This window comes from Diplotaxodon limnothrissa, linkage group LG11 (assembly GCF_057381915.1).
Source record: "Diplotaxodon limnothrissa isolate DT_005_m linkage group LG11, D_limnothrissa_male_GT1.1, whole genome shotgun sequence".
NCBI lineage: Eukaryota > Metazoa > Chordata > Actinopteri > Cichliformes > Cichlidae > Diplotaxodon > Diplotaxodon limnothrissa.
Window position 1 is genome coordinate 27292245 of NC_140606.1, and position 22761 is coordinate 27315005.

A 22761-nucleotide genomic window follows, 5' to 3' on the forward strand; every position below is an offset into this window, starting at 1 on the left:
GGGAAAAAAAGGATCGACAGTTACAGATCAATTTTATTATGAATGCGTTGCTGGAAGGGTAAAAGATAAAAAAGCCATTTAGATACGTGAAAAAAGCTTCCTGTTTTCCACATCAAACGGTTTAATTCTATTATAAAAATGTGGTGGCATTTTAGTGACTAAAGACAAAATAAGGCATTAATTTGCTCCAAACAAACATATGAAGTTACATTTATTGAAAACCATATATAACTATTAACTGTACAATGTATATATTTTCATTGTTTTAGTAGTAATTACAATTTCATTACAGGCAGCCCACTACAGACATCTTTATGGCATTAGCAACTGAAGGGTAATACCCCATCATGGTCATATAGGAATTGGTCTTTAACACCATGGTCCCAGCTATGGCCATAGACAACAAAATGTTTCGGAAGGTAAATGGTCATAACTAGTCTCTTAAACATCAAGGGTAAACATTTTGGCAAAAACTCCATTCAAAGTGTATAGAGACTCATCTATTTGGTAATATTACAAGCCTAGACCCAAAATGTTGTACTCACATTCTGTAGCTGTGTAAGCACAGTGAAGCTGTGGTAGAATAGCTGCATTGTGCGCTCAAAGGAACACAAAATAAAAACAAAAGCAAAAAAATAACATCCTGGTAAGCAAAAGAGTTTTACTCCATTTTCTGCAGTCAGGTTTAAACAGTTCATGATCAACAGCCAGAATTTACAGGCTTATTATACAAAGGCATTGATTTGTCCAGGTATGACCGAGACATACAGTAAGTTGATGATGAACCAAGCAGTTGGCACACAAACTTCCTGATTATTGAACTGCACATGCTAATGATTTATTCTTCGTCCAAGTATCAGCAGATTTGAATAAAAAATAAAAAAAATCCTCAAAGGGCTTCAACCTCTGTAGTTTGATTCAACTCATCAACATTTGGAAATACTTGTAGTCTCAAAATATATATTTCAGTTTTAAACATCAGTCTGTTGCCTACTTGAACAAACTGCCTCTGCTGCTGGCAAAGTGCAAGCTGTTCTTCTATCTGATTTACCACCTGATCTGACAACGCTGGGGATTAGTGCTGACTCTACAGCAGGATTTTAGAGTTTCAACATGACTTTGTTAACGGTCAGTCACATCCTCAAAAGCTAAGAGTCTTCAAAGTGCAACAGTTAATTCATGTCAGGTGACGCTAATGCTAGTGGATCTACTTTCTGAAACAAAACACTGCATCAGACAGAATAGTGTTACCCTATAGTTTGAATTGTTCTAGTGTTGTGATCTTCAGTGTGTTTGGGAAGAATACATGTGAAATTTACTTCTTAACTGAGGCATGCAACGTCTGTTAAACATCACTATCACTTTGCCTCCACTGGTTAAGAAAAAAAGGCAGATTATGCAAACGTTGGTGATGGATACCCTTTAACGGATCCACTGCTCCTACTAATGTGGTGACCCTGAAAAGCTTGATCCTGCTGCTCTATGTGGATTTACTTGCATGAGAAAAATAATTACTTGTAGTCACTTTTTTTCTCCACTGATACACAAAAGTGGCCGAGTCACATGCGCTCAGACTTTATGTTTTTTAAATGTAGTCAAAGGACTTTGATAGGTGAACGGAAATCAAGAAGATTAAAGTTTCATACATAAGAAGGAAAGGATAAAAGTACAGCTGTACTGTACAGTATCAGATAAGGCATTCCTTTCAGGGACTAAAGTTTTTATACTCAAACATCTGGATGTTGATGTAAGATGAGGCTGTTTGATGATAGAGACGTGGCAATAATTTCACTGGCTCTTGGCCTAAGAGAATCTCAATACATTTTTATAGCTTTTCATGTGTACAAATGATATTCTTTGAATTTAATCTGATTTCTCTTCATCTCAGCGTAAGGCAAAAACAAAAACAAAAATAAAACAGGTAGTGCTTCTTTGCATGCATACTGTTATGTATACATCCAACACATGCACTATCTGCACAAAAACCCATAAACATTCAATTGTTTTTCCCTCTCATCATCCCAGGCCGTGCTGTTTTCATGCTTCTCAGGGTACACTGTGCGTAATCCAACAGCTATGTAATGAGGTGCATTTTTCATCCATTTTCAAATTCACTATTAATCCCTGCAGAGATGCTTCAGTGATGCGTGGCTTGGTTGGTTATCCCTTTCATTAATCCGTAGAAAAGCAGTTTCTGCAATTCGGGCTATTTGAAGTCTCTCAGCTACTCCTGTCCTCTCAGACTATGGATGGCAACAGAGATTATATAATTCAGTAGAGTGCTGATATGTCAATCAAATCAACCAATCCCTGATTAGAATCTGGTAATCCTCTCTCCAGAGTCTCCAACAATGAGACGGGCCATGGAAGGATGGATCTATAAAACATTAAGAGATCAGGAAAATGAATATTACTAATCACAAGTGTTAGCAAAAAAAAGCAGCACAGAACACACAGTACTTAAGTGTTGAGAGTAGAAACATACAGTACGTAAGTTGCTGTTGGCAATGTGAATGAATAATCAGATGATTAATTAAAAGCTTTAAAAGTACAGAACATGTAGTTATTACAAACTAAATTCAGACTGAGACAAATGAAAAGACCTAGGAATTTATCACTGTGGTTTTACTCAACAAGTATTATTTATGCTAAATCTTGTTTTTCTTTCTGACCTGTGCTTGAAGCGGCCCGTAGGGCACAAGCTCTCCGTCCACAGTGAGTGTTCCTCGTGCCGACAGAGGCTGCAGCCTGAATGCTTTACAAGTAACGTGGCTCACATAGGGAGAGCTGACAGAGTGGTGGGTTCCTCTTTCCATGGCAAAGAAAAGTCTCAGTAGAGTTGCTCTAGAGATCCCTGCTCGCACAAAAGTCAGATGGATCAGCCCATCGTCAAACCTGGCCTGGGGTGCAGCAAAAAGGTCAGCCCCAAGGTGGGTCTGATAAAGGGCCAGGACCAGGACAAAGTCCCCTTCAATGGTGATCCAGTCTCGAGTGGGAAGGGGCTGGTCAAGAGGGGGTAACAAGTCATCCCTTGCTAGATTTAAAGGCAGCGAGAATGATGGACGGTTCTTGAAGGGTCCTGCTGGTTCAGCAATGTCAAAGTTAAAAGAAGAGGATGGCGTGCGTAAAGAGGGCGAGGGTGATGTGGAATTTGGGGTGTTAGGACGAGGAGCGAGGTAGGATGATGAGTGTGGGGAGGCACAAGAAGGAGACGAGGGGGGTGTGGGAGAAAGAGACAGGGAGAGAGAGTTGAGTTTAGGTGGGAGGGAATTTGTCTGGGAGTGCTGAAGGAGGGAGAGGGGCCTTGGCCGGGAGGCGTTTTGGTTTTTGTCCAGGGTTTTGGCCTTGTAAGAGAAGGGAGAATGACGAAAGGGAGAGGAGATCGTCAAAGCTCGCTCACGAGCGACATCCAGTGTGTATGAATCTTTCCGGTAGTAAGATCCATTCAGATCCATATCATCGACGCCATTTGAAGTGCCTGAATCTGCATCAGCCTCCTGACTGAGAGGCTGGTTGCAGAGAGCTTCGGCTATCTGGCTTGAAGGGGCTGAATTCTTTCTCACTGCCTGCCTGGTCTCATGAAGGCAATCCTGGTGGGTGACGCCATCCTCTGGCTCTTCATCTGCCTCTCGCCCCATGACAACCCCATAGCTCTCACCCAGCTCTCTCGCATGCAACACTCCCTCTCCTTCTACAGAACCACTGCTCCCTTCCTTACCTCTATCGTCTTCCTCAATCTCCTCTGAGTATTGCTCTGCTGTTCCATCATCTTCCCTTTCATCCTTGATCCTCTCCAGCCTTTCTTCCCTTCCCATACTGCATTCATCCCTTTCATTTGATTCTGAACTTGTCCCTGATCTCTCTGAACAAGTCCCTGACCTCTCCTCCTCTGCTTCCATCTCCATCTGTCCCTCCCTCTCTCTGTCTTCTGCCAGACTGCTTGCCCTCACCACACCAGTTCCTCCTCCCCTGGCCCTCTCCCTTCTTCTCTCCCTTTCCTTTTGCCTCTCTTCTTTTTCCCCCTCTCCCTCACCCCTGCGCAAGCTCCTCTGTTCACTGATGCCCATGTCAGAGCAGGTGCGATGGATAGGCGTGCGGCAGAAGCCCTCCAGGCCTTCTGTGATACTGCGGGAGAGCGGTCTCCTTGGTGGAGGTGTGGCATCTGGTGATGTGGTGACAACAGAGGGTGGTAGGAAGGAGAGACGACCCTTGTAGGATCGTAGAGAAGCTATGCGCACTAATGTGCCCAGGGTGAAGCGAGCTGAGCCAAGACCACGATACCTGGAAGAAGACAAGACTGCAAGTGAAGCTACATTTTGAAATTGACGTCACATAATCCAGAATAAATTAAAAGCCAGGCTTTTATGAAGAAAACAACATTAGATTAAGATTCTGAAAACTTGAAACACCCACCTCTCACTCTCAATGTCCACATCGGACACAAAGCCCCAGGCAACAGAAAGAAAGGAAAACAGTCTCCTGGGTCCTGCAGCACGGTTGCTGTTGGAAGGGGCGGGGCTTGTTGTCACAGAGACCAGGTCCATGGGTCGGACTCCGCCTCGACAGAGCAAAAAGCAGCAGTTCAAAAGGAGGGGCTCTCGAAGGCACATGTCATACCTGAGGAAATTTTTAAAAAAGTAAAAATAAAGACAGATCTGTACAACAGCTATTCAAAGACTAGATTAAACAAAACAAATATACATAATTCTACGGTCTTTTGTTTAGGAAAAAAACATTGTTTTTTATGTAGTTTATTTTAACAGAATAATCTGGGTATCCATGGGCTTTTTTGTAAGGTCAGTTTTCATAAAAATAAACTAAAATCATCTGACTACATCAGAGGGTCTCAGGATCATCTAAACCTCCCTGTACAAGCCAGCAGATAAAGACGTTACATTGAACATAAATGTCACGACAACTGGATATTCTTCTCGGAAGTTCAGTAAAGCAAAAGAGACATGCCATCATATGAATGTATGAATATAATAAGAAAATTCAGCACTAGCAAAGAGAGCATCCATTGACTCTGAGACCCTCTGTGATGCAGATCCAAGGAGGTTTAAATCATAGAAAATTATTTCTAGACAGAAGGATTCATGGCTAGAAAATGAACCTGGTATCAAAATGTAGATTAAAAATGAGCCATTTCATTGGCTAAAAGTTGTTTTGACCAGCCAGCTATCTCACAGGATGAGATAGCTGGCTGAGGGTTTACAGAAAGTGCACTTTTTTAAGTTTCTCCAGAAACGTATCAGAAAACAGATAATTCTTTCAGGGTATCACAGCTTGTTTCTGTTACTCTCTGTCAAAAATATTAAACTGGTTAAGTTTTGCTGTGAAAGAGTCTGCATATGCAATCTGTAATATGATTGGCTCATTCAGAGGTCATAAAGTTTAAAGAATTAACTTGACTGCACCCGTTATCAGCAAACACAATCTAGACTGTCAGCATTACTTTAAATCATCCACTATGCAAACACTGAGGGAGATATGAAGACTTAATGTTCCACCTAATTCCACACTGTACAGGCAGCTGGAAGAAAAGCTTCAACCTAAACAGATGTGCTCACCCTGCGTGGTGATTGATGGAGCCAGCCAGTGCATTCCCAGAGCCGCAGGGTAGAATCCCGACAGGTATTTTTATTGCTTGTTCCCAGTCTGAGCGCTCCATCAGCCCATTAATTACCTGCAGGAAAACAAGACAGAAGATTTAAATAATCACAGTGTTAGACATAGACATACATTTACGTGCCACAATTTCAGCCTGGTTGTCCTCTCAGGCCAAAAACACCTTACCTCATGCAGTAGACCATCCCCAGAAACAATGATGATGCCATCCCACTCTGGGAGTGATATCTCTCTGATGAGCTCTCTGGCATGGTTCTGGCGTTCTGAGGGAGGGTAATTACGTTAATGCCTGCCATATAAATGCATACATTCTGACTCATTGGGATGTTTTAGACCTCAGGGTGTTACCTGTCTGTATAAGGTTGTAGCTGATGTTGGACTCTCTAATCATTGGCAGGATGTGGGTCTGACACCACTGCATTGCCTGGCCTCTTCCACTGAAGGGATTGACCAATAACAGTAGTCGCCTGGGACGAGGTAGCAGACTTCTTGAAAATTCTTCACAAGAAAGACAGAACAGGATGGATTAATTAAAACCTGCACAGCTCTGGTCCAGGACAAAGAAAGTGGTTCAGCACATTTTCAAAACCAGCCAACTGGGACATAAGCTAAGCTGGTATTACAGTGTTGCCCAACCTTGGACTTTGAATGCATTTATCCATTTGAAGCCTCCTAAAGTTCTCCTGACAGAATACATATCACACTGTCCTTCAAGAGTGAGTTTGTCAATCATTTAAAGTCAGATATATGATAAAGGGCACATTTAGACTTCAAATTATAGGTATTATAGTTGGTCAAAACTAAACAGTGGCATACGAAGGCAATGAAATTACTCTAGTCCTGTTCTATAAAACCTGTGGGGAAAGTAAATATCTAAGGATAAAATTCAATATAAACTGTAGTATGTTATAGATGAAACCACTGGTGCATGAGAGGATATTATGTGGCTGTGCTGTCACATAATCCTTGATTATGCAATAAACCACACTTCACGCTATTGTGCGGAAAACCCATCTGACCACACCTATAATGCCCATCAGCATAAACATTCTCAGTATTGGGCCACTGAGTGATTCAGAAGTGTGATTATGAATGTTACACAAGCAGAAATTAAAAAAAGAATGACAGCTGCATCACTGCGAGTGAAGGGTATGCACTAAAGATCTCAGAAGACGAGATTTAAGAGACTTAAGGATTAAAGAGTGAGCCTACAGACGAGGAAAAGAAAAACAGAAGATGGGAGATGCCGATTAACTCTGTGCCACACAGACAATGGAGACAAAAAAAGTAAACACAAACACAAAGTTCATGCTGAGCTGTCAGATAACTGAGGATGGTGACTCCCCGCCCTCTGTCTCTGCATTAGACACTGAAAGATACAGACCACATGTGCAGGAAAGATAAGAGGAAGGACGTATAGGTTTAGATGGAAAAAACCCCACAAAAAAAATAAAGAAAATGATCCTGTTATGTGAAACACACAAAATCCAAAAGCTCTCGATGCTAAATCTCACAGCCTCTTAGGGTGCATTAGTGTTAATCCTCATTTGTCTTTTATATAATGCCCCAAAATGTTAAACTAGTCTTGTTACCATTTGTGCCCTCAGTGAGGAAATGTAATACATTAAAGTCTTGGTTCCCTGTGACATTACGCTAGGCTTAGTAGAAGTTTACAAAGAGGGCATGGAGCAAAGTGGATTGATGCTACATTGTGTAGGTTTTCTACTGTAAGCATCTGAAATTCAAGACTTTATCAAGGAGACAAATACAAAGGCTAAAGCTCCATAAACACTGTGATAAGCTATTAGTGTTACTCTTTTAATTAGGCCATCAGCTCAGTGTACAGTACCAATGATCAGGGCGAACTGTGGTTTACAGTTGCTGCCACTATCAAATCGATTTCAGCCTAGTCTTATATAATATAATAGAGCAGATGTAGTTGTATATAAGACATCGGAAAACTGAATTTTGCCTTAATGAATTTTTTGCCTTATTGTTCACTAATTTGCTTTTTTTATTATTAAATTATTATTATTAAATTGTGATAAAATAAAATAAAATAAAAACTGTCTGAATTACTCCTGGAAAATGTTCAAAAGCTTTGCTTCTACTGCCCATGGTCATTTATAATAAAAGTTTATCATTATGACATACTTACATTTAAGACAACATAATAAAATTCATGCAATAAAACAAAAACAAAAAAATCACACTCTACAGTATATAAATACGCAAAATGTGTAGCTACTGCTACAGTCTTTTGTATGTTCATTTAGAAACAAGATCCAAGCTGCACAAACAAACCACAGGTAAAACATACACTCACCTGTGTTAGCAGTGACCATCACACCTCTAAGTAGACACTGTACAGCAGCCGACCACCTCTCAGCTTCAGCTCTGCTTTCTGCCAGATAGGCCCTCACCTGCCTGCGCCGGGACACTCCTTTCCTTCGTTTTCCTGGTGGGTACCAGTACAGCACCAGCAGAGGGGGAGCAGGGGACCGGGGGCAGCTGCACCCCACCAACTCTAATAAGGGTAGCAGGAGACGAGCTTCTTTTCCAGGCCGGGGGGACAGGCGTTGTATATGTATGTGGGTGTGGGTGAGGGTCAGGGCGTAGTTGGATGCCGGAGCTGGAGTTGGAGGAGCAGCTGGGGACAGCCCTCCTGAACCACCGGGGCTGTTGGGACTACTGTTATTGTTGCTGTTTGTTCCCCAGCTGGCAAACTGACCATGAAGGAGAGCTTCTGCTGGAGAAGGTGAGGAAGGTTCTGGGGATCGCATTTTCTTTGCTCAAAGTTAATCAGTCTAAAAAAAAAACAAGGGCTTCTGAACTCAGATGCTTGAAGAGCTGGGCAATCTACCAGCTGTTCATGTTTTGCAGCACAAATTGAAAGACTATGTCTGTCGAGAACTTTCTCCTTAAAATCTCTTCGAAATCATTCTTTTTGTCAGTGCTTCAGTTTAAGGGGTAAAAGTCACAAAAAATGATCTTCCTGTCGTTCCAGTTCAGATATATGTCTTCATTTGAAAAGAATACAAATAACGTTTCCCAGTTTAATCCTTCTTCAAATTAGAGTATTTTTTATTGATCCAGTGAAGATGGGAACTGCTTAAGACCAGTCTTTGTGTCACAGTTAGAAACCTCCCATCAAGGTGTGATCTGTGGAGCTGTCAGCTCATACAGTTGGCTCCGAATTGGAAAGTGGACAGAAAATACATCAACATAGTCACAACAAACAGGATTTTTATAAAATGTAGAATCAGTCATTTAAGCAAAAAAAAAAAGTGTTCTTCACAAATAAGTTTACATTACAATGTAAAAGCTGCCTATTGTGATAGCAATACAGGGCAGCTCAGCAGCTACTTAACAATGACAATTCGCCTTAAATAATTACACATATGGACAAAAATGAAACTCTTAGTTGCATTAAAAATGATCATTAAGTATGATCAAGACAAAACACAAACACACCTTGTTTAGACAAGGAGGTTACAACAATTAAATTAAATTAATGCACAAGATTTTTGTAAAGTAAGTTGCATTTTAAGTGTTGCCCAAAAAGTAATTAATGCCACAAAGATAGATTAGTGCAGACTTTTCAAGACCTTTGACACTTCTATTGCTATCTTGTTCTAAGTGACATAAAGGAGGCAGACAAAAGGAGTGACTAAGCCAGTTCTCCAGACAGTAGTGTGATAACATTCACTCAATCAAGTACTACCCCCCAATAGGAAGAGCAACACAAAGACAGGTGAAAAAACAAAAATGACAACAGAAATCAAAAACAAAAACAGAAACAAAACAAAAGACAAACAAGGAGACAGTTCCAGTTGGGTCCTTAATTTATGTCATCTTAAAGTCCTTGAGTCAAGCCTCACGTTCCCTCCCAAATATCTCTGTTCCTGTTTGAGGACAAAGGAGAACAGCAGTTAGTGGAAAAAAACAACAGTAGGAAAAAGAAACAAAAGCAGGGGCCTGACTAAGAAGCAAGTTCAGCATACCCTGAATATTTTTTCCTTATCTGGTTTCAGTTACTCTAACATGCACTGATCAGCTCAATAACTTAACCCAGTGTTTTCCAAACTACCTGCAAGTGCGTTCGCTTGATGTGTCATTAAGACACAGGAGGATCTGACATACGTGTATGTAAAACATTTTAAATTCAGTGCCAGTGAGGTTAAACTGTGTGAGAACATGTAAAAAATAAAGAAAAATATGGTTTTCCTGTCTATTCACAAACTTTGTATAAAGTTTGTAAGAACAAGGCACAGGTGTCCTGTTTTAAGATCATGCTACTAAAGGCGTACAGAACACTAAAACTACTTTAAACTTGCTAGCAGCAAACAGAAAAAAGCCTGTTCCTGTACAGCCAGTGAAAGCTTAGTTCACATTGCCAGCAGTAAGAGTCAGACCCGCTCCCGGTGGAAGTTGGACTCTATCAGGGCTGCCCTTTGTCACCAGTTCTATTTGCAGCTTTTGTAGACAGAATTTCTAAGTGCAGTAAGATTGTGGAAGGTTTCTGTTTTGGAGGCCATGGATAATCTCTTTGCTTTTTTGTGGAATCATGCAATTTTTATTTATTTTTTTTGCCTCACCAGGAAGTGGCCTCCAGCACCGAGGTGGTTGGTAGCTTAGTGTGAAGTGGGATAAGAATTAGCGAATCTAAGGCTATGTTCGCACTGCAAGCAAAAGCGCATCAAATCCGACTTTTTTGACCCTACCCTAAACTGTTGGGAAGACAACGTTGGAGAAACGTGAACATTTTATTTGTACTGTATAATCTGCAGATTCTGACAGAAACCTGCAACTATCCTTTGAAGCACAGCTCCTCTCTAAAACTGCAATAAGGATAATTATTAGGCCATATGTAAATAACAAAATAACTTTATAACTTAAAGAAAAATTGGGAAACGTAAAGACTGAAACAAGTCTTTATATTAAGGGCTATCAGTCAAACAATACTGTTTGCTCTGGGTCTAAACAGAGCGCGTTGTGTGTGATGTCTTCTTTTGTGCATGCGGGCCACTTTGAGGGTTCACACTAGAGCGCTTTTGCTGTCACATTTTATTTGTAGTGTGAACAAGCAGACAAAAAAATCGGATCTGATCAAAAAATCGGAATTGAGCATTAAGACAGTGTGCAGTGTGAACGTAGCCTAAGACACAAGGTTCTCAGTCAGAAAAGGGGTGATTGCCCACTCAAGGTTAGAGAGGAGTTGCTGGCCGAAGTGAAGGAGTTTAACTATTTCTGGGTCTGATTCATGAGTGATGCGAGTTTGAAAGGCTGATTGGCACAGCATCAGCAATGATGTGGACGATAAACCGGTTTATTGCGGTGAAGAGAGAGCTAAACTTGATGGTTTACCTGTTGATCTACATTCCTACCCTCACCTGTGGACCCAAGCTCTGGGTAGTGAACTGAAATACTGACATCATCAACACAATCAGCAGATTAGAGATAGGGTGAGAAGCTTGGTCGTTTTGGAAGGGCTCAAAGTAGAGTCATTCCTCCTACACATCAAAAGGAGTGGGATGCTCCCTGGGTGCCTCCAAGGTGAACTGTTTTGGTCATGTCCTATCGTGAGGACGCTCTGGGGTACACCAAAGAGGTGCTGGAGAGATTATATCTCCCAGAAAGACTGTGAATACCTTGGCGTCTTCCTGGAAGTACTAGGGGAGGCAATGGGGGGGGGGGGGGGGGGGGGGGGGGGGGGGGGGTGTCACTCTGGTAAGACTGGTACACATTCAAACCATGATAGTGGTAGATGGATGGATGGCACTAAGAATCCATTGTTTCTCATTTTTCAAAATTTCTCAGACAAAAACTTCACCCCCTCAAAATAGCTGTACCATTAGGTCCATGGGTCAGAATAGATCATTTACTCTGGTAAAAAGCGAATCACCCTTTGTAACACTGATAATCCAGTGTTATAGCAGAATCTTGCTTGCCAGTACAAGCCTCAGCACTATGACCACACCACAACGCTGTGGTGATAACCATGACATGATTTTGCAAATATTTAAGAAATCAAAATTTAAGAAGCACAACAGTAAATTACATGAAATGAATAAAACTTTAGATGTATTGTACTGCACAAAAACAATACTTCAGTCAAGTACAGAGGAGGACATTGATGATAAGAAAACTGATTATGGGTACAGGGTGAAGCAATATAAGATTCGTTATGCCCTTTGACCTGAGGTGCGTCTGTGGTAAACCACGTAATGACTCAAGAGTCACACATCCTCAACTGGCTTGCTGAGACACTATTTTTTGTAGAGGAAAGGTTGCATGACAATTCATGTGTTTTTTTTCTAATTCAGGGTAACTTCTGCGTAACAGGATTTAGGGACACAGTGTCTCTTTCACGGTTTAAATAACCTAACCTAAATAATTGTATTATATTTTACAGACTTTGCAATAAGCATTAGTACAGTCTCATATTTGTACCAAACAAGGAGGTCTGGTATCACCTCTTATCAAAGAGCCATATCAGGATTTTCCCTGTATGGTAAATCTTTTATTTCCATCCAAAAAGGTTTTAAACTTCTACCAAAGTAAAACAAACAGAGGTATGATTTTTGAAAGTGGGATTTCATTCAGTCAAGCTTAAACATAACTTTGTTTTACAACATGTCCCCATATAATAGGAAAACGCACAGACTTCTGCATAAAATACTCATGTTGACCCTAGAAAAACCCTGGATATATAATCAAAATACACCGAAACACATGTATTATTTTCAAATTACATTACACGTGAGGTTATAGCAATGATAAATTACCAAGTCAGCAGGAGACAGATCATTAGACTTTAGCTCATAAAGTACAATTGCTGCAGTCTCACCTGGGACTTCGGTTTACCCTAAATTAATAAACTGTTCACATCTTTCAACTTTTATAGCAGTCAGGAAACATTATGCAAGCTGTGGTGTAGACAAAATCAATACTTGGCTGATGTCCCGTCCTGATAAAGCACACACACAGAAAAAGACCCTACCGATGCCCATTGTTGCACCTTACCCTGTCCTTGAATCGCAGGGCGGGGACACCCAATAATAATAATAATAATAATAATAATAATAATACTATGCTCCGACTAATTTTGGTCTCCCACACAATGAGGTTGTCTTTGAGTGACTTCAAAGTACAAAGCCAATTTTCGATAAGGTTACACTTTTGAATTCGAGGTCGCTCTTGTAGTAAAGGAGTTATTAAACATTTATTAGCAGCTTGTCTGGTAGTAAGAGCTACGTCTATGTGGTTAAACTTTAATGCTACATGGATTTGACAGGCTGTTAGCCTGCTAACCTGTTCATGTTTAGCTGTATTTTGACAGTTACAGCACAGGCGAGCTAGAGCCGATAATTCTAGCTTGTAGTGCCAGAAATGAGAAGGTGAAATATGAACTGCAGGAAGCGGGTCTTTGTGTACGGTAAACAGAGCTGCTAAGCAATAGTTGTGAATCGAGCGTCACTAACATTAGCTAATGTAAACGGCTGACACGCTGCACAGGGGCTAACTAGGGGCTTTCTAACTGACATATAGTCCCAGTTCAACCCGACAAATATATTCAAATATAACTCCACTAAAGATTAGTGAGGAACACTATGGACAAATCGAAATAAAATGCCCCTTTTGTTTAATTAAATACTTAAATTAGCGCATAGGATACATGGTTTTAGCTAGCAGTTATTAAGACCCTATCAAAATGAGCAACAGGAAAAGTTGTTTTCGAGCTTTGTATGTCGCCAGAAGCATATCTGTATAACCCATGTTTAATATCATTTCATGGTTTTTAAAGAAGAAAAGAAAAAGCCCCAACTACCTCATCTTGGCTCCCCTCTTTCGACAGATAGCCTCTGAATGCTGTGGCTCGGTGCAGGAAGTATGTGGAGACGCAGGAGCAGCAGCTCTGAGCGGCGGAGAGGAAATCCAATGACGATAAGGAAAACAGAACACCCACCCACCGACATTCTCCAATCATTGACAGACCAGCACTTCCTGGCCAACTCACTTGTTATCAGGCCGGCTGATAAATGCCAATTAAAAGACGTGTCCTGTAACATTTACGTGGGGACCTCAGTTTATTAGCCACATGCCATTCTTGTCTTCCAGCATGGCTGGTGCTTTAACACGAGCTCCACCATATTAACAATGAAGGGTGTATTTTGCGAAGAGCAAGCAGGCAAACAAAAACACAGAAGACATTTTGTACAACCAGCCTTTTATTGGTAGCAGAGTGAAAACAAAAACGCATTAGTTCTTGTAGCCGCAGCTGGCTCTGCGACCACGGGCTCTCTCGAACTTCCTGCCCTTGGAGCGGACGTAGGGCCTGGAGAAAGACACAAAAGGGTTTAAATTTAGCATATCTAACACATAAGATTAAGTTCCATTTGTCCCTTGAACTCAATGTCAGTGGTAAAAATCGATGTCTTATTTTTCCAGTGGGAAAAGACCGAAGCAGGTATTTGAATGAAGCCTTTCATGGCTGGGCCTTTACATCATCCTGTGAGTCACAATCCAGCTATGTTGATGGATCATACATCATCCTAAGAGCTTCATTTGTTTGGGACAAAGTGCTGGAATTTATTTTGTTTGGGAACACATTTCCATCAATTCATCATTACCTTACATCAGCCTCACATGTCTTTACTTGTTAAAGGTAGGTTTCATCAACATGTAAAGTACTTTAGAAGTGTCTTCTGATTTAGCTCAAGAGTCTTTTTATAACATCATTATTAACATGTGTGAAAGACATTGTTCTACACTGACAACCAACACCACCTCTGAACTCCTCAAACCTTAAAACTATTGTATTTAAAAACATCAAACACTGATTAAATCAAGAGATATGTACCATGTCTACCACCTGTAAGATTTATTTACTAATTATGACTGAAGTGGTTACCACTTCAATCATGCTTTTAATAGGGCGGAGATTTCTAATTCACTTTTGTAATCTCGTCCTAGGAGACGAGCCCAAGAAACAGCTGGACGTGTATTTACTAAGTCTGAATGTAAACCCTTTAAAAAAAAAAAAAAAAAAAAAAAAAAGCATGCCAGAATAAGGAAATCATTTAATTCTGGCCTTTGTGGACTCCTGGGCATTTAAAGCATGAAGCAACAGTGGACTACTGAGAATCCCTTGAGCAGTTTTCAAACATGCATTGGAAGCGCTTCTCACAGCTGTGTGAGTATGATGACCATCAAAAACTTAACCACAAGAGCACAAAACTGTGTCCAGACATTCTGAATATGTCACTTCCTGCTAAAACTAAACATTGATTAGTGCTTAGAGAACTATGAGGCTTATAATCTCCTTATGTGTGCTACAGACAAGAAAGGGCAAGTTAAGGCAAGTGTGGACAATGGTCTCCCTGATTCTCTCAACGCAGTCCTGAGTACATGCACATAACCAGCTTTAGTTAAAGGCTAAGTAGGGCTGTGCGATATGACCAAAATCTCATATCCTGATATAAAACATCTATCATCCGATAACGATATAAATCACAAAATTTTAACATTTTCTGTAAATTCTGTGAATCTCTGGCAGCTCGACTCGTGAAGTGTTTCCAGCTGGGCGCCATGTACCTGGAGTCCATTGTTTTAACCGATGCATAAAACTACACATTTTCAGTCATAAGTTGTAACGGCCGCCGTTTTCTTTGTGAGTATTTATTACACGGCGTGCTGCAGGGAAAAGCCTGTTCTAACGTTTGAGTCTAAGGTTTATTTTTTAGCACCTGACGGCTATTTTTTGCTTCTCATCCGTAAACACTGCATACTCTTTCACGTGATTCAGTTTATTTTGAAGAGTCTCAACAGGATCTTGAGCTTTATTGTGAAAGGTTTATGTAGAAAATAAACAAGCGGATACGCGATGGTCGTTGTTGCTAACGACAACTAAAAAGAGGCGCTCGTCCGTCTGTAGTGTGGTTATATAAGAGAGAACTTTAAGAAATTAATATAGCCACTACAGTGACCATCAAAACGATGAAAAAATATTGCAGTAAACAGTTTATTTTGCGATACCACGAAACAAATGACAGCGTAAAATGAAACGATAGATGTTTTTATATCGTCATCCGATATATATTGTTATATCGAACAGCCCTAAGGCTAAGTAGTTTTTTTACAACAGCAACTTCACATCAGATGTACACTTACTTGGTGTGGCTGTGAGGGGTTCCAGGAGCCTTTCCAAAGTGCCTGTAAACCTCTCTGGCTTTACGAGGTCCTGGAGGAAAAGACGATATTAAAGGTTAAAATATATACACACACACACACACACACACACACACACACACACACACACACAAGTCATAACTGATGGGAGACCCGGACCCAGTTCCAATCAAACATCACTCCAACTCGGATTTAGTTCAAGTATTCTTTTAAAAAAAATATATAATTTGTATAATAATAATAATAATAATAATAATAATAAGTATATAATTTGTTTCCTTTTCCTTATGTCAGATATTAAATTAAGTGCAAGAATCACGATCGTGGCTGAGGGGCGATCTGGCTCAAGAATTGGCAGTTCGTCTTGTAATCGGAAGGTTGCCGGTTCGAGCCCTGGATCCGACAGTCTCGGTCGTTGTGTCCTTGGGAAAGACACTTCACCCGTTGCCTACTGGTGGTGGTCAGAGGGCCCAGTGGCGCCAGTGTCCGGCAGCCTCGCCTCTGTCAATGCGCCCCATCACCAGTGTGTGAATGGGTGGGTGACTGAATGTGTAAAGCGTTTTGGGGTCCTTAGGGACTAGTAAAGCTTCTATACAAATGCAGTCCATTTACCATTTAAGTGCAAGAATCACATTTTAGTACGGACCAGATTTGTAAATATTAGGGAAGCACCACTGCAAGTTTTTTGAAGTTATAATGCTCCGACCTCAGATGTCTGCTGATGCTGAATATGATGTCCTAACTGCTGTTTGCTTCCTACATGCTATGCTATCTCCACCTGCACCAAACAGTGCTGAGGTGTGACAAATTAATCACAAATGAATCGATCCGCCAATACGAGATAAAGCTGTTTGAATCAGGAGTCAAATATCACACTGATAGATCCTTACCAAATATACTAAACACCTGAAGGAACAAGAAGACCGTGAAAGCCTTAAGAGTGTAACAGACCCTAAAATCTAATATTTGCACTTATTTAATGTAATTATCGAGGCTATTTGAGGAAGAAAAAAAAGCAGATGACAAATGTTTAACACAATGCTGCAACATTATAGTATGTAATTACCTAAGCTAAACTAAATATTTACATGTGAACTGAACTAACGTGATTGTTTGAAGTTAGAAAACTGTAATAAAATAACAAGAGGACACGTCCTTAGTTTTAGTATTCGTTGGTTTGGTGAACTGTGTAAATCACAGCTTGCCTAACGAGACTTTGGATGTCTTCAAGACTGTGATTCTACCAGTTTCAATTCTACTACTTAAAACCTGTTAATGATTATCCTAAATATTGTACCTTGAGCATACAATATCCACCTAATAATCAAGTATAAAGCTAACACAGAAACTAATAAAAACTTAACATTCTCAAACAATTAAAAAAAAAATAAAAAATTAGAAACAAGCAATCTGCTCTGGAAAAATACTGAACTTCAACCCAGTCATCAGTTCTTATTGCATGTGATTATTGGTGTTATTTGCCAATTTTTTGGTTGTACCAATATTTAAATGAGTATATTTTAATGCTTGGTTATCTCTAATGACAATAATGACTGAACATTCCCTCAAAAAAAAGTCAGGTGAAAAAATCTTATGTGGTTTCAGATAGGCTAAGACAGTGTTCTCTTGTGCAGAAGTAAGATATTGACTGCCATTGAAAGCAGAAAAATACATAGTTGTTTGATGTACAATCCTCATCTATTGCAGTGTGTTCTTAGCCTCCAAATAGCCAATGAAGCTCAACCACTACAGCTTCAGCAAACTGCACACTTAAGCTGTTATCTGGTACATCTTCCTTATTGGCCAGTTTCTAGGGCATCTGGTGGAAACAGCTCGTTTCAAAAATAGGATCTCCAACTCAATATGTTCAGTTACCTGACAGCAGCACCGTGCCATGTCCTTTGGGAGAAGCCAAAGCCAGCTGGTCGAAGGTCATCACCTGACCTCCTGCCTTCAGGATCCTACGGCGGGCACCATCAGTCACCCTCAGAGCACAAATCTGTGGGACAGCAAGCAAGAGGTGAGGTCTGATTTGAGATTTTTTTTTTAAGCCACCTTTACAATGTTGAAGAAGCAGTTAGTAAATGTATTTTCTGGTGGGGGTGGGAGTGAAGTTGAACTGTTTTTTCTTAAATGTAAGACCTACCTTGAGCTTGGGGATATCCTGAATCCTGACATCATCAGTGACTGTTCCCACGACGACAGCGATTTTGTTCTCACGGCCGGGAAGCTTCATCTTACGGATCTAGGGGAAAAAAATAAACAAACAAAAAAGAAGAAGAAATTGAGGCAAATCAATGTGTGATTATAGAACTGATAACAGGGAGTACTAAAATAAAAATCCAGTCATTTGTTTTACAGAATCTCTAAAGACGCATTAAAAACTAAATTGAAAGAGTAGCAGAGATGCACCGATCCAGGGCGCACAATCAGCCAACTTTCCAACATTCTGGTTCCAACAACCAGCCTCCTACATGACCGATTTACCATTACCACGAAGCTTACCATTTCATGAATGCGCAACACATGCACGGTGCTGCAGAAAAGAAGTTGCACTCACACACTCACAGCTATACCGGACATACTGCGAGTGTGGGTTTCACACTGAGCGAAAACAACAAGTTGTCCACTTATGTCAGGAATGTTCATACCAGGAAAACCAAATCTAATCAAAACCTAAACACAGACATTTTAAAGAAACTCAAACGTAAAGCATCTAGAACTAAAGCAATCCAAAGCTCAGAGACAGCCACCAGTCAGCAGCTTCAGTATGCGCAAAGGGTCAAAGCAGTTAAGAGGAAAATTATGGCAATGAGCAACATTATTATTCCAGTATCCGGCATTTGTCTTCTTACACAAATCTGCTGAACCTGCTTTGATTGATGTGATCAAATCTGTCAGGTAACAGTAGGCATACAGCAACTCATTTTCCATTAAATTTTTCTACCTCTTTCCATCCATTGTTTCATTTGTTTAAACGAGAGATCCTGTAACTTTCTGCAGCTTGGGCGAAACTGTAAAGTGAGCCTCTTTTATTATAAGAGTAACTTCTTCCTTAAAGAATTCATTTTGTTAGTATATGCTGTCAATTGTAGTCCTTAGAAAGGAAATACACTCAAAAAATTGGAAATCTGAATCAGTAAACTGCAATTAGTGCATCTCTCATAAGAAGAAACCTTAGAGAAGCCCTGATAGCCCTCTTCCAGCTTTATTTTAGGTTCACTGCACAGTTCGGTACATTAGGCCAGGGATGCTGAAGACTAACCAATTAACCTGGACACCATAGTAAAAGCAAACAGGAGGATACATGTGTGAAAATCAAAGTGAGAGGAAGAAAGACCTACCAGGCGGGAGACAGCAATGGGAGGCCTGTTGGTTCTGCTCATGAACAGCCTCCTCAGGACGACCCTGTTGAAGGGAGCATTGGAGCGGCGGGCCAAGAACCTGTACAACTGTTAAAGGCAAAACACCAGGAATGTCAGGATTACGGGTTTCAGACTGTTCAATAGTTAAAATGCACAAGCTACCATTTCAAACTTCACACACCTAGAAATTAATCTTACCTTGACCAGGAGCCTCAGATAGATATCCTGGCTCTTTGGCTCCTTCCTGTGCACCTTACGGTCCTTGTTGTGCCTGATGTCGACTCCCTGGAAAATTGATTAGAAGCAGATTCATATATTAATCAGGTAAGAAAAACAATCTTGACCAAGAACACCTCATACATCTAACCCTCAACTGTTTATCTTTAAAATTAAATATATAACACCGAAAACAAAATAGAATACATTTAAGAGGGATATTACACACTACATAGCTCATACTCATCCACATAACAGCGGCCGATACACACGTTGACACTCTGCAGCTAACCGCTAACTCTGAACGGCATAGCAAACATGCATATAGCGTCAAATAAGGAAACTTCTGATCTTACGACACATACGTTAAATTTGGGACAAAAATAAACAGTGACCTGTGATAATATATAGCATCTTTAACCCATTGTAAATCTGACTTATTCTCAACTTGAAGGCGTAAAGCTACCACCGGTGTCGGCTCCCAAGAATATAGGCTAATGTGAATTATAAAGTCAAATCACACGAAATCTTAGCACGACTCGGACATAAAGTATGTTTATAACGTGTAAATGTTTTCATCTAAAACATCAGGTGGTTTAATTCAGAGGATGACCGCGGATAGTCTGACTATCGTGTTTTAGAAATTCTGTTAGCAGGACCTACCATCTTGGACTCAGAGCGAAAAGGGAAAAGGAAGACCCGAGGTCTCGCGATAAGCTGTGCGCTTAGATCTCAGGCGCCTGATTGGTTAGAGAGCATGCGTTTCCTGCCCCAACAGCTCGGATGATATGGGATGGCGCCCCCAGTGGTAGAAACAGAAAATGAGCATTTCTCGAGTTCACCTTTTCGCATCTTTTTGGTTTAATTTAGTTATAAGTATTTAAGCAAATTAGTACATTGAGTAAAATACTAGAAGGATTTTTTTTTATCAGGCATTTTGAAAATAAACACGGAATTTCACCCAAAAAGTAGTTTTATATCACAGAGCTTTAAAAATGAATTGTTTAGATTACATTTTGTATCAGAAATGGTTTAGCAACAGGAGCATGATTTATATTTAGCATATGAACAAATTGTTTTGGTTAGTTAAGTGGAAAATTTTACGTGACCTCATTATTAAAATTATAATAGCCTTCGTTTTTACCAGGCATTCATACCCGGTAATGTGTCTTGCGTTTTCCATGCTACATCGCTACACCATGCATTCTGCAAATGAAGCTGAGGCCACAGGGTGTCGCCAAAATGTAAAAAAGGCGACATCATATTTGAATTTTAATGTTTTATTGCTCCCTGACCTCTTTATTCCTCTCAGATCTCTGCCTGGGGGTTTTGACATTTACAGTGCCGTTTTATTACTACCCCGCTTTTCTATGCTGATCTCTCAAGTGGTTCTTGTTGTGATAATGATGTTTGATCTATGCATATTGGAGGATTAACAGCCCAAAACGGTCGCACGACTGAAAAATCGGCTCAAAATGGGCCAAAAAAAAATAAATCGCACAGTGTATGCCCAGGGAGCACCGAAGGAAGTGGTGGTGTACACTAAGTATTCATTCAAATACTATGTTTAAAAAGAAAAAAAAACAACAACACCCAGAAGTCAACAGGTTATGATCTCAAACACATTCCCAGATGTTTGAGTTAGTAAGCTGCAAATTTGAGATAAGCCAAATTTATTGATGGTGAAAATTTCGTTTGTTTTGATTCAATAGCGGAAAATAAACTTTAGTATTTCATATTTTGGTAAAGTTGGAAGTGAAGTAGAACATATAATGTTATTAAATTAATAGACATTAACATGATGAGATCATTTTATACACAGAAACACAGTTAAACCAAACTGTTTGTGTATCTGTACAATGTATTTTCCCACTTTGTTCTTTAATGTGACAAACTAAAAACTCACGTTAATCAACCAAAGTAACTTACACAGAGAAACAGACATGCTGAGCAGAATTCTATATGATGCTTTTAATTACATTAACACGGGACACCTCCCTGCAGGTGGAGGAGAGGGGCTGGGTGAGTGGAGGTGAAGAGATGAAAGCAGGAAGGTTGAGGGTGTGGAGAAGGATGTATGGGGTCTGCAGGTGAGGGTCGTAACAGAGGAAGGTGGTGAAAGGAGGTCAGAAGGTCTCGTATCTATCTTGAAGTTCAGCAGCCTCCTCAATGCCCCTTTCAGCAAAAAACTTCCTAAACAATCTCCATTTACCTCTTTCCTTCTTTTCTTGCTTCTCTTTCTCTTCGACTTCCATTTGTTCTTGCTTCTCTTGCTTTTTCTGGTCTTTTGTAGTGTCTGTCTCTTGCTCACAACATTTTCTCTGCCCATGCAACTCCATCAAGTTTGTATAATTCTGCAGAAGTACTTTGTAGTTATTCTTAAGTTGCTCCAATTGTTCCTCCTCATCTTTAGGCTCCTCTTTCATGTGTTTACACTCCTGCTGGTGTTCCAGCATTTCCTCCACACCTTTCTGACTCTGGGCCTCTTTGTCTGGCTTCACTTTTACACTTGCATCTTTTGGATTTTCCATTTCTTGCTTCTGCTCCTCCGCTGTTTTCATTTCTGCTTCCAGTTGTTTGTAACGTTCTTCAAGTTCCTTGTATTTCTGCTCTGTTTCGTTTTTATACTTTACAAAAAGATCCCAGTGGATGTAGCGTTGCCTTTCTTCCAAGAGACCATTTAGACGTCTCCTCAGCATGTATGCGCTCTCGCTGAGGTCTTGGTTTGCTCTTCGGAGGGCGTTGAGCTCATTGTAAAGCGGACCACCCCAGCGAGGAGCGCCAATGTTTAGTGGATTTCTTTGGTAGTTGAACCTTTGGGTCATTGTAAAAAAAACTAACTTTTTTCTTTACCTTAAACAAAAGAAATCCTTTCTAGACACGAAATTTAACGTTCAATAAAGTCTCTTGCTGTTTGCAGTTGAAGAGCTTGTTAGGTTTTGACGGAAGAAAACACACTGACGAGACAAGCAAAGAAGGTTTAAACGAGGCTTTCAGCTGTTTGCCACCGCGTGTCCATGGCAACGACCTTTGACAGGGCTCAAGTTATTTTGCTCTTCAAAAACAAATAAATAACGGCACACAGTTTTGTATTTAAAATTTCGTTCCACTTTCCCTTTCCCCAAATATATTCGATAGACCCTGTGCACGAGAAAATGCTAACTTCCTGGTTTGAGACCGGATGTGGGGTTGTACATTTCCGGTAGCTTTACCTTGCGGTCAATCGCTACTGCGAAGATATACTCCAAAATCATGTCCAAAACTCGAAAACGGAAAGTTCGCGTTAAGTTACAAAGAGGAGAAGGTGGGAACACTCACAACTGTTGTGTCATAAAAAATTAAAGAGTTTAGATCGATCAGT

The 22761-nt window shown here is 40.3% G+C and overlaps 2 protein-coding genes across 2 annotated transcripts; both read right to left on the reverse strand.

Annotated features, from left to right (window-relative positions):
* Positions 1-276: 276 nt before the first annotated feature.
* sphk2 (sphingosine kinase 2) lies at positions 277-8909 on the reverse strand. The gene is made up of 7 exons (XM_085366494.1): positions 7955-8909; positions 5977-6126; positions 5797-5891; positions 5571-5686; positions 4414-4617; positions 2673-4281; positions 277-2377 (listed from the first exon to the last, which is right to left on the reverse strand). The coding sequence occupies exons 1-7, from the start codon at positions 8409-8411 to the stop codon at positions 2315-2317; spliced, it is 2694 nt and encodes an 897-aa protein (XP_085222620.1). The 5' UTR covers positions 8412-8909; the 3' UTR covers positions 277-2314.
* Positions 8910-13843: 4934 nt separating this feature from the next.
* On the reverse strand, positions 13844-20111 carry rpl18 (ribosomal protein L18). The gene is made up of 7 exons (XM_085365576.1): positions 20064-20111; positions 19383-19469; positions 19164-19271; positions 17966-18064; positions 17695-17818; positions 15802-15871; positions 13844-13966 (listed from the first exon to the last, which is right to left on the reverse strand). Exons 1-7 carry the CDS (start codon positions 20064-20066, stop codon positions 13891-13893), a joined length of 567 nt encoding a protein of 188 aa, XP_085221702.1. The 5' UTR covers positions 20067-20111; the 3' UTR covers positions 13844-13890.
* Positions 20112-22761: the final 2650 nt, after the last annotated feature.

Coding starts and splice junctions, on each gene's coding strand:
- rpl18 (XM_085365576.1), bottom strand. Junction 17,819..17,965: donor AGGATATCCCCAAGCTCAAG/GTAGGTCTTACA, acceptor GCTGTCCCACAG/ATTTGTGCTCTGAGGGTGAC. Junction 15,872..17,694: donor TGGCACGGTGCTGCTGTCAG/GTAACTGAACAT, acceptor CTTTTCCTCCAG/GACCTCGTAAAGCCAGAGAG.
- sphk2 (XM_085366494.1), bottom strand. CDS start 8,411: ATGCGATCCCCAGAACCTTCCTCACCTTCTCCAGCAGAAGCTCTCCTT. Junction 5,892..5,976: donor CTACAACCTTATACAGACAG/GTAACACCCTGA, acceptor ACCCTCCCTCAG/AACGCCAGAACCATGCCAGA. Junction 4,282..4,413: donor GTGGACATTGAGAGTGAGAG/GTGGGTGTTTCA, acceptor GTCTTCTTCCAG/GTATCGTGGTCTTGGCTCAG.